General features: G+C 38.5%; 1 protein-coding gene across 1 annotated transcript in view; it reads right to left on the reverse strand.

Annotated features, from left to right (window-relative positions):
• The window catches only part of piezo1 (piezo type mechanosensitive ion channel component 1 (Er blood group)), a 213562-nt gene that overhangs the window by 127301 nt on the left and 72919 nt on the right, over positions 1-13342 (reverse strand). The window contains exons 3-5 of the mRNA XM_079838599.1: positions 11598-11720; positions 8915-8957; positions 6615-6768 (exon numbers count right to left, since the gene is read on the reverse strand). Coding sequence (XP_079694725.1) covers positions 6615-6768; positions 8915-8957; positions 11598-11720 — 320 coding nt within the window. The remainder of the gene's footprint in view (positions 1-6614; positions 6769-8914; positions 8958-11597; positions 11721-13342) is intronic.

The following is a 13342-nucleotide window of genomic DNA, read 5'->3' on the forward strand; positions in this document are numbered from 1 at the left end:
ATCTGACCCCGAGGGACTTAAACGGTAAAAATAGTTTTACACACCTTTAGAACAACCAAATCAGCCTTTGTGTGCATGTTTAGATTATTTAGGAAAAGTCACAGAGTCTCATGGCCCTGAGATGAAGGAACACTTTTAAAAAATGGAGGAAATGTCCAGTGGGGTCAGCTGGAGCCCAAGGGCCGATTAAGGGTTAAGTGTTAAATCATGAGTCGTGTGTAACTTGATAAGCTAGAGTTTAGCATCGCCACCGCAGCGAGTCAGACGGGTAATCAGAGGTCAGCTCTGGATCTGGGAAAGATATTCATATATAAGCAGTGTTGAAACGGTGTCTATTGTTAGATTCCAGTAAAGCAGACACACACGCCTGCTCAAGCACACGGGCTTCTATTGATAATTGATCTTATAAAGGGCCTATTTTTCTATGCTGACACATATGGAGAGCCAGCCAGTGTTTGTTGATGTTGTTGGCTTGGCAACAGCAGCAGGAAGTTGTCAGATTTGGGCCGCTTTACAGTGCTGGAATGGAGTCAAATAGGGGAAAAAAAGAAAAGAGATGGCATAAAACATCACAGGGTGGAGATTGAGGAATCAAAACTTTCACTACGAACAATGTTGAAAGAGAATCAAAGAATTTGGTGGTTTAAAAATACACTTTTCTACTTCATCGGAAAAGTACAGTATTGAAATAATGTGAAGACTAAAGATGTGAGCGGATGCCTTTTGTTGAGATTCCAGCTCTGGGCTTCTCTCAATCAAATGAATGAGGTGCATCATGGGACTTCCAAAAAGGAAGAAGAGTTTCAGTTTGCTCAGACTCATCCTTTTAAATAACATTTTAGTTTGAAGCGGCACAATTTCTCTGATAAACATAAGACATTTCTGTCCAAACTTTTGTGCAACTGTGCTGAAATAAAGACTAAAGACTGTTTTGGCATAACATTATGACCAAATTCCCCAGATCTCAATCCAATCGAGCATCTGTGGGATGAGCTGAACAAACAGGAACTTACAGGACTTAAAGGATCTGCTGCTAACATCTTGGTGCCAGATACCACAGCACAGCTTCAGGGGTCTAGAGGAGTCCATGCCTCGACGGGTCACCAACACAATATTAGGTCATAATGTTATGCCTGATCGGTGTATTCTTTTCCACAATATGTTGAAGCACCATCTACAGCAAGGGTTCTCAAAATAAATCTAGGACCTTATGAATCAAAAAAAACATGGACGGAATCGCAAAATTCAGTCATAAAAATGAAATTTACAGAATAACAGAAACTCACAGGTCTTCGGAAAAATGAACCGAAAGGATTTACACCTCAAAGAAGGCGGAGCCACATCTACCTATTACATCATCACCACGGACCAATGGGAGTTCTGAGGCGTTTATAAAACATTGAAATTAGTTTTTTTGAAGTATATCAGGGCCTTTAGAACCTGCCTTCACATAGATAAGCAAATCATACAATAATAAGAACAACATTTGTATATTTTCTAGTGCATTTTGTGCATACCCATGCAGAAATAACCACTACAATGTTAGGCTGTTTGTGTGTTTGGTTGATTGGTTAATGGTTACTTGTTGTGGGTGGATGTTTTGTGTTGCTCATTGGCAAGTCAAGTAAAGTAATAGCTCACCACTCCTCAATAAACTGCACAATGGCCTGATTTTGGTCCAATTACCAACACCACGTGAGCAATAGTCATAGAGATGCTGGATAATGCTTCTGCTTCTCAGCTTCTCACTTTTTTAGTTCTTTTTAATTCTTGTTGCTATGTGAATTGTGCATTCAAGTTCATCAACACAAAACAAAACTCTGACTTCAGCTGCCATGTGACCTTGTGGCCACGGTTACACCCACACACACACACACACACACACACACACACACACACACACACACTTTCACATTCATAGTATTTTCATTTACAATCCAGTGAAGCACAACACTTTTAGGACAGAAACAGTCTAGCAATGAACTTTTGAGGAGTTAAACCGCTTTCCAAATAACACTAGTTACTTCTGTGGGTTTGTACACAAGTCCAAATAAATGAAAACATTAATATACACTATATTGCCAGAAGTATTCTGCCGCCCCTCCAAATCCCAGAGTTCAGGTGTTCAATCCCTCATGGCCACAGGTGTATAACTCAAGTCCATTCGGGACATTTCCTCACTACTAAATATTCCCTGCTCAACTGTTAGTGGGATTATAACAGTGGAAGTGATTGGGAACAACAGCAACTCAGCCACGAAGTGAAATCACAGAGCGGGGTCAGCGCATGCTGAGGGTCACAGAGCGGAGTCAGCGCAGGCTGAGGGTCACAGAGCGGGGTCAGCGCATGCTGAGGGTCACAGAGCGGGGTCAGCACATGCTGAGGGTCACAGAGCGGGGTCAGCACATGCTGAGGGTCACAGAGCGGGGTCAGCACATGCTGAGGGTCACAGAGCGGGGTCAGCACATGCTGAGGGTCTCAGAGCGGGGTCAGCTCATGCTGAGGGTCACAGAGCGGGGTCAGCACATGCTGAGGGTCTCAGAGCGGGGTCAGCACATGCTGAGGGTCTCAGAGCGGGGTCAGCTCATGCTGAGGGTCACAGAGCGGGGTCAGCACATGCTGAGGGTCACAGAGCGGGGTCAGCACATGCTGAGGGTCACAGAGCGGGGTCAGCACATGCTGAGGGTCACAGAGCGGGGTCAGCACATGCTGAGGGTCACAGAGCGGGGTCAGCACATGCTGAGGGTCACAGAGCGGGGTCAGCTCATGCTGAGGGTCTCAGAGCGGGGTCAGCACATGCTGAGGGTCACAGAGCGGGGTCAACGCATGCTGAGGGTCACAGAGCGGGGTCAGCACATGCTGAGGGTCACAGAGCGGGGTCAGCGCATGCTGAGGGTCACAGAGCGGGGTCAGCGCAGGCTGAGGGTCACAGAGCGGGGTCAGCGCATGCTGAGGGTCTCAGAGCGGGGTCAGCGCATGCTGAGGGTCACAGAGCGGGGTCAGCACATGCTGAGGGTCACAGAGCGGGGTCAGCGCATGCTGAGGGTCACAGAGCGGGGTCAGCGCAGGCTGAGGGTCACAGAGCGGGGTCAGCGCAGGCTGAGGGTCACAGAGCGGGGTCAGCGCATGCCGAGGGTCACAGAAGTCGCTCCAGACCTCCAAACTTCTGTGGCCTTCAGATGAGCTCAAGAACAGTGTGTAGAGCTTAATGGAATGGGTTTCCATGGCCGAGCTGCTCATCCAAGCCTTACATCACCAAAGTGTGGGATGCAGTGGGGTAAAGCGCGCCACCACTGGACTCTAGAGCAGTGGAGACGTGTTCTCTGGAGTGACCAATCACGCTTCTCTGTCTGACAATCCCATGGACGAGTCAGGGTTTGGCGGTTGCCAGGAGAAACGGGACTTGCCTGACTGCATTGTGTCAAGTGTAAAGTTTGGTGGAGGTGGGATTATGGGGTGGGGTTATTTTTCAGGGGTTAGTTCCAGTGAAAGGAACTCTTAATGCTTCACCAAGACAATTTTGGACAATTTCATGCTCCCAACTTTGTGGGAACGGTTTGGGGACGGCCCCTTCCTGTCCCAGCATGCTCCAGTGCACAAAGCGTCTCCATAAAGACATGATGAGGAGTTTGGTGTGGAGGAACTGGAGTCCTGAGCTCAACCCGATAGAACAGCTTTGGGATGAATTAGAGCGGAGACTGAGAGCCAGGCCTTCTCGACCAACATCACAGATGAAGAATCCCCATAAACACACTCCTAAACCTTGAGGAAAGAAGAGCTGAAGCTGTTAGAGCGACTCCATATTAAACCCGACGGATTAAGAATGGGATGGCATTAAAGTTAATGCGCATGTAAAGGCAGGCGTCACAAAACTTTCGGCAATATAGTGTCCATCTATAGCACTATGGGCATGGGCAACATTAGCATTGCAAGGCATTTTTTACATAATGTCTGGAGGATATTTTATCTTAAAATAAGATACACTTAGACAGGAAGCTTCCACCTGACCAACTTATAAAATGATCAACCACAATTTGTTTTTTACATGATATAAAGAGGCAGGTAATTCTCAAATCGATAACATTGCGTAACAAAGTGGCATTTCGTGGTCAAGATTTCCCTGCATCTAAAAAGTACCAAGTACAGAATATTTTATAGATATAACTCAGCAATAAAGCAGCTGTTCCTGAGGATATCACATTTGCTTGGCAAAACATAAATAAGAGACACGAGATTGGGTTCACGAGAACGAGACGATGAAATACATGACTAGAAAGATTGTTAGCAGGTGCATTTGAAATATTTCAACTCATCATCTTGTAATGAATGTCATTCCAGCTCTACTTTCTGAGTATGAATGATCATATGCAGTAAAAGACAACAAGCACTGTAAAGGTTTAGCACAAACTCAACTGACTGGCTTCTCTCCTGTATGATCTTAAAACTGCACATGATTTATGAGCTTCTACAACGTTTGACCTTCTAACTGAACTCCTTCCCACAAACTGATCATAGATCAAGTGCAAATAATCAAAGCACTCGATATTCTCAATATTCAAAGTGCAAATAGAGACAGAATTTGTCTTAGAACTACACAGCCCGGCCTAAGACAGCTTTCACATTGAGAGATATTCTCATAGGAGTCGCTAAATCGTCCAACGTACTGAAATCGTGTTTGAATGAGCGCTAGCGTTTACTTTCACTTTCTATTTCGTGATCGTGTGTACTGTGTGAATGGGGAGCGGTGGTGCTGAACGCGCATTTTAAAATGACTTTCCAGCACTATATAAATAGTTATGCTATTACATTTTATTTTCAAATTCAAAATGGCATTTCACCTACACTTGCTACACTTCATCATCCAATAGGAGACCAGTACGTCTCACTAGGTCAGTCTCACAGGCCCTTATTATACCAGTCCCTTCATACAAAAACAACTATGGTCAGAAATCTTTTTTTTATACATACACCAAAATCTGGAATGATATTCCACATCACATAAGAAAAATACCATCAATCACATGTTTCAAAAAGGCATACAAACTGTTACTTCTAAACAGTTACACTTGTACTCACTGATTGTTTATTTATTTATTTTTTTTATTATTATTATTTTCCATATGAAAGGATATTTGGCCATTTAAGCCCTGTTTTTTTACCCTAATCATGAACTTATGACCGAAGAATTTGTATTTAATTTTTATTTTCGGACTTATTTTTTACCATTTACCATTTTTACCTTCTTTTATAATGCGTTGTTTCAAATCAACTTTATTGATTATTATAACATTTATTTTAAAATTTTATTTTTATTTATACATTATTAAAAAATAATATTGATTGAATCGATCGATAGATAGATAGATAGATGGATAGATGGATAGATGGATAGATAGATAGATAGATAGATAGATAGATAGATAGATAGATAGATAGATAGATAGATAGATAGATAGATAGATAGATAGATAGATAGATAGATAGATAGATAGATAGATAGATAGATAGATATTGGCCATTTTCAAGCCCTAATTGTGATACCCAAAATTTTATTATTATTATTTGATGTATTTTAGACTGATTTTTTTATAGATTTAATTTAATTTAATTTTTTTATTCTATTTAATTTAATTTAAAAATATATTATTATTATTTTTTTATTAAATTATTTTATTTATTTTATTTTATTTTATTTTATTTTATTTTATTTTATTTTATTTTATTTTATTTTATTTTATTTTTATTTAATTTAATTTAATTTAATTTAATTTATTATTTTATTTTATTGATTGTATTGTATTGTATTGTATTGTATTCCTGCCCGTCTGTATTATCGTTTCTAGTCGTTTGTATTTGTTTCGCCAGTGCTAATGTTTTGTATGTGTTTTTTTCCCTTGTGTTTTAGAACAGGAACCTGCTGGAAAACAGTTTTTAAACTGAGTCAGGCCCGTTTAAATTGTACCTTACTGTTACTTTTTAACCTTTCCTGTATAATAAATGAAATGAGAAAACAGACACCGAATCCTCCGCCACTGTCCTCCCAGTCTCGTCATGTGATTTTTGAGACATAAGTGTTCATTGAATCGATTGTAAAATCCATTTTCCATGACTAAAGACGTTTCCATTTTCAACGCCAAAATTAAGGCCAATCTAACAGGCATTAGGATGAACGTAAAGAGGGCGCTTGAGACGCACAAGTCAGATATATATCTGATGATTTATTGGCGTGAAGTGTAAAGTGACAGCCCTATTGCACACTATGGTCAAACCACTCGTGTTGGATGAGCTGATGGAATTGAAGCGGCCGTTATCCACATGAATTACATTGTTTTTATCTCTATAAAATGCAAAGGCGTAATGTAAACGAAGCGGTGGCATATTCTATCCTCACTTCACCCTCACGCTCCATCATGACAATATGACACGAGACGGCTTTTCATCTCGTCACATTTTAGTCTCGCGAGATCTCGCCACACAAAGGAGGGAAACTGACTTGACTTTATATTTAGTGTCTTTATGCCCTGTCAAGAAGTTCAGCGGGAGAATATGAGGCTGTGAGGAAACATTACTCCACATATTCCCAACACACGGAGAACAGAAGACGCTCAGCTCACCTCCTGGAGAAGGGAAGACATGTGCGGGACGAGCCCTTCCTCTCTCTTCTTCATCAGACAGCAGCAGAGGATCAGGGTGATCAGAGAGATGGAGAAGATGCCCAGATCTGGGCTCAGCAGCCACACCACAGCCCAAGGGTCTTCCAGAGGCAGCCTGAGGGAGCAAAGAGCCAACAAACCCACGGCTGAGCCATGAGGAGCCAGACGGGGCACGAATACAATACAATACAATACAATACAATACCATTCCATTCATAAATAAAATAATAATAATAGAAAAAAAATAATAATAATAAAATAAAATAAAAACAATAATAATAATAAAATAAAATAAAAACAATAATAATAATAATAATAATAATAATAATAATAAAATAAAATAAAATAATTAAATAAATAAAAAATAATAATAAAATAAATTAAATTAAATTAAATAGAATAAAAAATAAAATAAAATCTATTTAAAAAAATCAGCCTAAAATACATCAAATAATAATAATAAAATCTTGGGTATCACAATTAGGGCTTGAAAATGGCCAAATATCATTAAATAAATAAATAAATATTTTTTAATAATGTATAAATAAAAATAAAATTTTAAAATAAATTTTAAATAAATTTTATAATAATCAATAAAGTTGATTTGAAACAACGCATTATAAAAGAAGGTAAAAATGGTAAAGGTAAAAAATAAGTCCGAAAAAAATTAAATACAAATTCTTCGGTCATAAGTTCATGATTAGGGTAAAAAAACAGGGCTTAAATGGCCAAATATCCTTTCATATGGAAAATAATAATAAAAAAATAAAAAATAAAATAAATAAATAACAATAAAATAATAATAATTAATAAAATAATAAATTTAAATTAAATTAAATAAAAATTTTCAGTCTAAAATACATCAAATAATAATAAAAAATTATTGGGTATCACAAATAGGGCTTGATATATATATATATATACACATGTAAACAAACATTCTTTTATAATAATTATAAACATTATAATTGTAAGATCTGTAAAGTTGATTTGAAAAAATGCATTACAAAAGAAGGTCAAAAAGATAAAAGGTAAAAAATAAGTCAGAATTTTTTTTTATGAAAAAATAAAATACAAATTCTTCGGTCATAAGTTCATGATTAGGGTAAAAAAACAGGGCTTAAAATGTCTAAATATCCTTTCATATGGAAAATAATAATAATAAAATAAAATAAAATAATATAAAATTAATAAAATAAAATAAATTCGATATGCTATATTATCGCACTAATCTGCTAAATGCAACTTAAGACATTAAGATATAATAAATATTAACAATGATTTTCTGTAAAGTTGATTCTGTAAGGTCTTGGGTATCACAAGTTAAGTTAATGCTTAGGGTAAAAAACAGGGCGTAAAATGGCCAAATATACTTTCATTTGAAAAAATATATATAATAAAAATAAATTAAAAAGATTTTAAAATAAAAATAATAAAATAAAAACCTATATGCTCTATACAAATAATGGTCCAGCTTTAATCTGATAAATGTGATTAAAATACATTAAGTTGATTTGAAGCGAATATGCAAACAAAATAAAATAAAATAAAAAATTCTTCAAATTCATGATTAAGGTACAAATCAGGGCTTGAAATGGCCAAATATCCTTTCATATGTAAAAAATTATTGAAATAAAATCAATAAGCTATATATATTATCGTCTGGCTCGAATCTGTTAAATGCAACTAAAAGACCTTACGATATTAATCATTAATAAAGATTCTCTATAAAGTGGATTTGAAACAATGCACTATTAAAAAATAAGTAAGAAATAAGTACAAATAACTAATAAAACATGAAATTAAAGAAAAATTCTATTAAAAACAAAATAAAAATAGAATCAAGTAGCTCAATATTATCGTCCGGCTCTAATCTGTTAAATGCAACTATAAGACATTACGATATTAAACATTAACAAGGATTTTTCTATAAAGTGGATTTGAAAAATAAAATAAAATTCTTTAATTTCATGATTAGGGTACAAATGAAAATGGCCAAATATCCTTTCATATGGACAAACTCAAATAAAAGCTTTATGCCCTAATCTGAGAATATGAGGCATTACGATATTATAAACATGAACGTAATGATTCGTAATGATAGCAAAAGTTGCTTTGAAAGTGCGCTATTAAAAAAAATCTAATGTAACTGATTGATTTAAAGGTGAAGTGTGTGTAATGCCCTGCGGTTTCCTCGTCTAACACTGAGAACGGCTCAACCTGACGTGAACATGCCCTCATTCTCCACATTCTCCACATACCTGGACACTCCGACATGCCTTGATAGAGTCTCCCACGAGCTGCCTACAGAGAGAGAGAGAGAGAGAGAGAGAGAGAGAGAGAGAGAGGGAGGGAGAGAGAGAGAGAGAGGGTTTGTGTGCTCAGGATAAAGTGCTGGACATTGGTCATAAACACAAGCCAACCCTTGCAAAGCTAAGGAGACATTTGCACTAGTGTTAGACCGATATATCGGGCCGATATTTGTGCTTTTTACATGTATCGGCCGGCCGAAATATCAGGCCGTTATTTGTGAGATATTTGTGATTTTTACATGTATCGGCCGGCCGAAATATCGGGCCGATATTTGTGAGATATTTGTGATTTTTACATGTATCGGCCAGCCGAAATATCAGGCCGATATTTGTGAGATATTTGTGATTTTTACATGTATCGGCCAGCCGATATATCGGGCCGATATTTGTGATTTTTACATGTATCGGCCAGCCGAAATATCAGGCCGTTATTTGTGCTTTTTACATGTATCGGCCGGCCGAAATATCAGGCCGTTATTTGTGAGATATTTGTGATTTTTACATGTATCGGCCGGCCGAAATATCGGGCCGATATTTGTGAGATATTTGTGATTTTTACATGTATCGGCCAGCCGAAATATCAGGCCGATATTTGTGAGATATTTGTGATTTTTACATGTATCGGCCAGCCGATATATCGGGCCGATATTTGTGCTTTTTACATGTATCGGCCGGCCGAAATATCAGGCCGTTATTTGTGAGATATTTGTGATTTTTACATGTATCGGCCGGCCGAAATATCGGGCCGATATTTGTGAGATATTTGTGATTTTTACATGTATCGGCCAGCCGAAATATCAGGCCGATATTTGTGAGATATTTGTGATTTTTACATGTATCGGCCAGCCGATATATCGGGCCGATATTTGTGATTTTTACATGTATCGGCCAGCCGAAATATCAGGCCGTTATTTGTGCTTTTTACATGTATCGGCCGGCCGAAATATCAGGCCGTTATTTGTGAGATATTTGTGATTTTTACATGTATCGGCCGGCCGAAATATCGGGCCGATATTTGTGAGATATTTGTGATTTTTACATGTATCGGCCAGCCGAAATATCAGGCCGATATTTGTGAGATATTTGTGATTTTTACATGTATCGGCCAGCCGATATATCGGGCCGATATTTGTGCTTTTTACATGTATCGGCCGGCCGAAATATCAGGCCGTTATTTGTGAGATATTTGTGATTTTTACATGTATCGGCCGGCCGAAATATCGGGCCGATATTTGTGAGATATTTGTGATTTTTACATGTATCGGCCAGCCGAAATATCAGGCCGATATTTGTGAGATATTTGTGATTTTTACATGTATCGGCCAGCCGATATATCGGGCCGATATTTGTGATTTTTACATGTATCGGCCAGCCGAAATATCGGGCCGATATTTGTGAGATATTTGTGATTTTTACATGTATCGGCCGGCCGAAATATCGGGCCGATATTTGTGAGATATTTGTGATTTTTACATGTATCGGCCAGCCGAAATATCGGGCCGATATTTGTGAGATATTTGTGATTTTTACATGTATCGGCCAGCCGATATATCGGGCCGATATTTGTGATTTTTACATGTATCGGCCAGCCGAAATATCGGGCCGATATTTGTGAGATATTTGTGATTTTTACATGTATCGGCCAGCCGATATATCGGGCCGATATTTGTGATTTTTACATGTATCGGCCAGCCGATATATCGGGCCGATATTTGTGATTTTTACATGTATCGGCCGGCCGAAATATCGGGCCGATATTTGTGAGATATTTGTGATTTTTACATGTATCGGCCAGCCGATATATCGGGCCGATATTTGTGATTTTTACATGTATCGGCCAGCCGATATATCGGGCCGATATTTGTGATTTTTACATGTATCGGCCGGCCGAAATATCGGGCCGATATTTGTGAGATATTTGTGATTTTTACATGTATCGGCCAGCCGATATATCGGGCCGATATTTGTGATTTTTACATGTATCGGCCAGCCGATATATCGGGCCGATATTTGTGATTTTTACATGTATCGGCCAGCCGATATATCGGGCCGATATTTGTGATTTTTACATGTATCGGCCAGCCGATATATCGGGCCGATATTTGTGATTTTTACATGTATCGGCCGGCCGATACAAGGCTGCTGCGTTCGCCGATATTTTTTTCAAGAGATTAAGTTAAGTGCACCTAAGCATTAAATGACTAGGTTGTAAATAGTTTTAAAAGTATAAGTTTTAAGTATAGTACAGTCAGTGTGCACTTTATGCTGCTCGCTTGTTGATACTGTGTGCAATAGTGTAATCATTTTATTTATGCTTAAATATTTATTTTCAGAATTTAGTTTACCACTGAACTCTTTTTTTCTTGTTCTACCTCACCTGTTTTTACTATTTGTTAAATATTGTTTTTTTTAGTTCAATAAATGTTCCTTTTGTACATTTTAAATTGTTATCATCATGATAATTGAGTCATTTTTATGTTGTAAATTGAGGGAGCAAAAGCAGTATCGGCTCAAGAAAATCTGTAGCCCGTATCGCTCATCGGCTAAGGCTGATGAAAAAAAATCGGTATTGGCACTTAAAAAATCCATATCGGTCGACCCCTATTGTGCATGCACCTGAGGCTGGACTTACAGTTGTGTCCCAGTGCATCGTCCAGCCCGGGGACGCTGTAGAGGCAGATCTGGAAGCAGACGTGAGCTGAGAGGAACATCAGGCTGGTGCTGAAGAGGGCCTTGATGAAGCGGCCCGTGTGTCCTGAGGGATGGAGAAGATCAGGGTTACCACAGAGGAAACTACCAGCTCACACACTGGCCTAAACAGCCAATATTACAGCTCGATAAAATACTTCAGCAGGACAAACTTCGATGTTAGCTTGAGAAAGCCTGAGCAGAAAGCTTGAATAAACTTAAAGTTTGACTGTTTGAAGGCAATACAGTATATCAGAAAAACATAGAGAGAGATGATAGATAGATAAAATTAAATTAAGATATATTTAACCCTCTGGTGCTCATTTCTGATCTGAAAATGTTCTGTTTTAAAAATTTTAAAATCACAGCTTCTTCGTAAACACACAAAAAAAATTGGGGGCATGATTCGAGCATGCTAATTGGTCTGCGTTCATTGTCTTCGGTCATAAATGAGCGACCATAGGAAATGAATGGGAAATCGGCAAAAACACAAATTCTCTGAATATTTGTGTGTTCAATCTACAAATCGGCCACAATGCTGAAAAAAAGTACACAGCAGTGACACTCTAAAACATCAAGAGTGTGATATTGACACATCCACTCACACACACACACACACACACACACACACCTATGAAAAACTGGGCCTATGAACCACATTTTGATTTTTTTTTTAAATCACAGCTTCATCAGAATGATATGAAACTTAGTGAATTTTCTAGCATTAGGGATGTAAACACACAAACAAATTGAGGGCATGATTCGAGCATGCTAAGGGGTCGTAAAAAAATACTCCCACTTGTGCTCTTCAGTCAAAAATTACACTTTAGGAAATGAATGGGAAATCTGCAAAAACACAAATTCACAGAAAAATACTTTGATTGATGGATGGATGACAGAATGATTGATGGATGGATGGATAGATGGATGATAGAATGATGGATGGATGGATGGATGGATGGATGGATGGATGGATTGATGGATGGATGGATGGATAGATGGTGATAGAATGATTGATGGATGGATAGATGGATGATAGAATGATGGATGGATGGATGGATAGATGGATGGATGGATGGATGGATGGATGGATGGATGGATTGATGGATGGATGGATAGATGGATGGATGGGTGGATGGATGACAGAATGATTGATGGATGACAGAATGATTGATTGATGGATGGATGGATAGATGGATGATAGAATGATGGATGGATGGATTGATGGATGACAGAATGATTGATGGATGGATGGATGGATGATGGGTGGATGGATGGATGGATGGCCGGCTGACAGAATGATTTGATGGATGGATGGATGGATGATGGGTGGATGGATGGATGGATGGACGGCTGACAGAATGATTTGATGGATGGATGGATGGATGATGGGTGGATGGATGGATGGATGGACGGCTGACAGAATGATTTGATGGATGGATGGATGGATGGATGATGGGTGGATGGATGGCTGGATGGACGGCTGACAGAATGATTGATGGATGGATGGATGATAGAATGATGGATTGATATAAATGGACGATAGATGGATGGATGGATGATGGGTGGATGGATGGATGGATAGATAGACGGATGACAGAATGATTGATGGATGAATGGATGGATGGATGATGGGTGGATGGATGGATGGATGGACGGCTGACAGAGTGATTTGATGGATGGATGGAT

Source organism: Gobio gobio (assembly GCF_949357685.1).
Source record: "Gobio gobio genome assembly, chromosome: 2".
In the NCBI taxonomy this organism is placed as follows: domain Eukaryota; kingdom Metazoa; phylum Chordata; class Actinopteri; order Cypriniformes; family Gobionidae; genus Gobio; species Gobio gobio.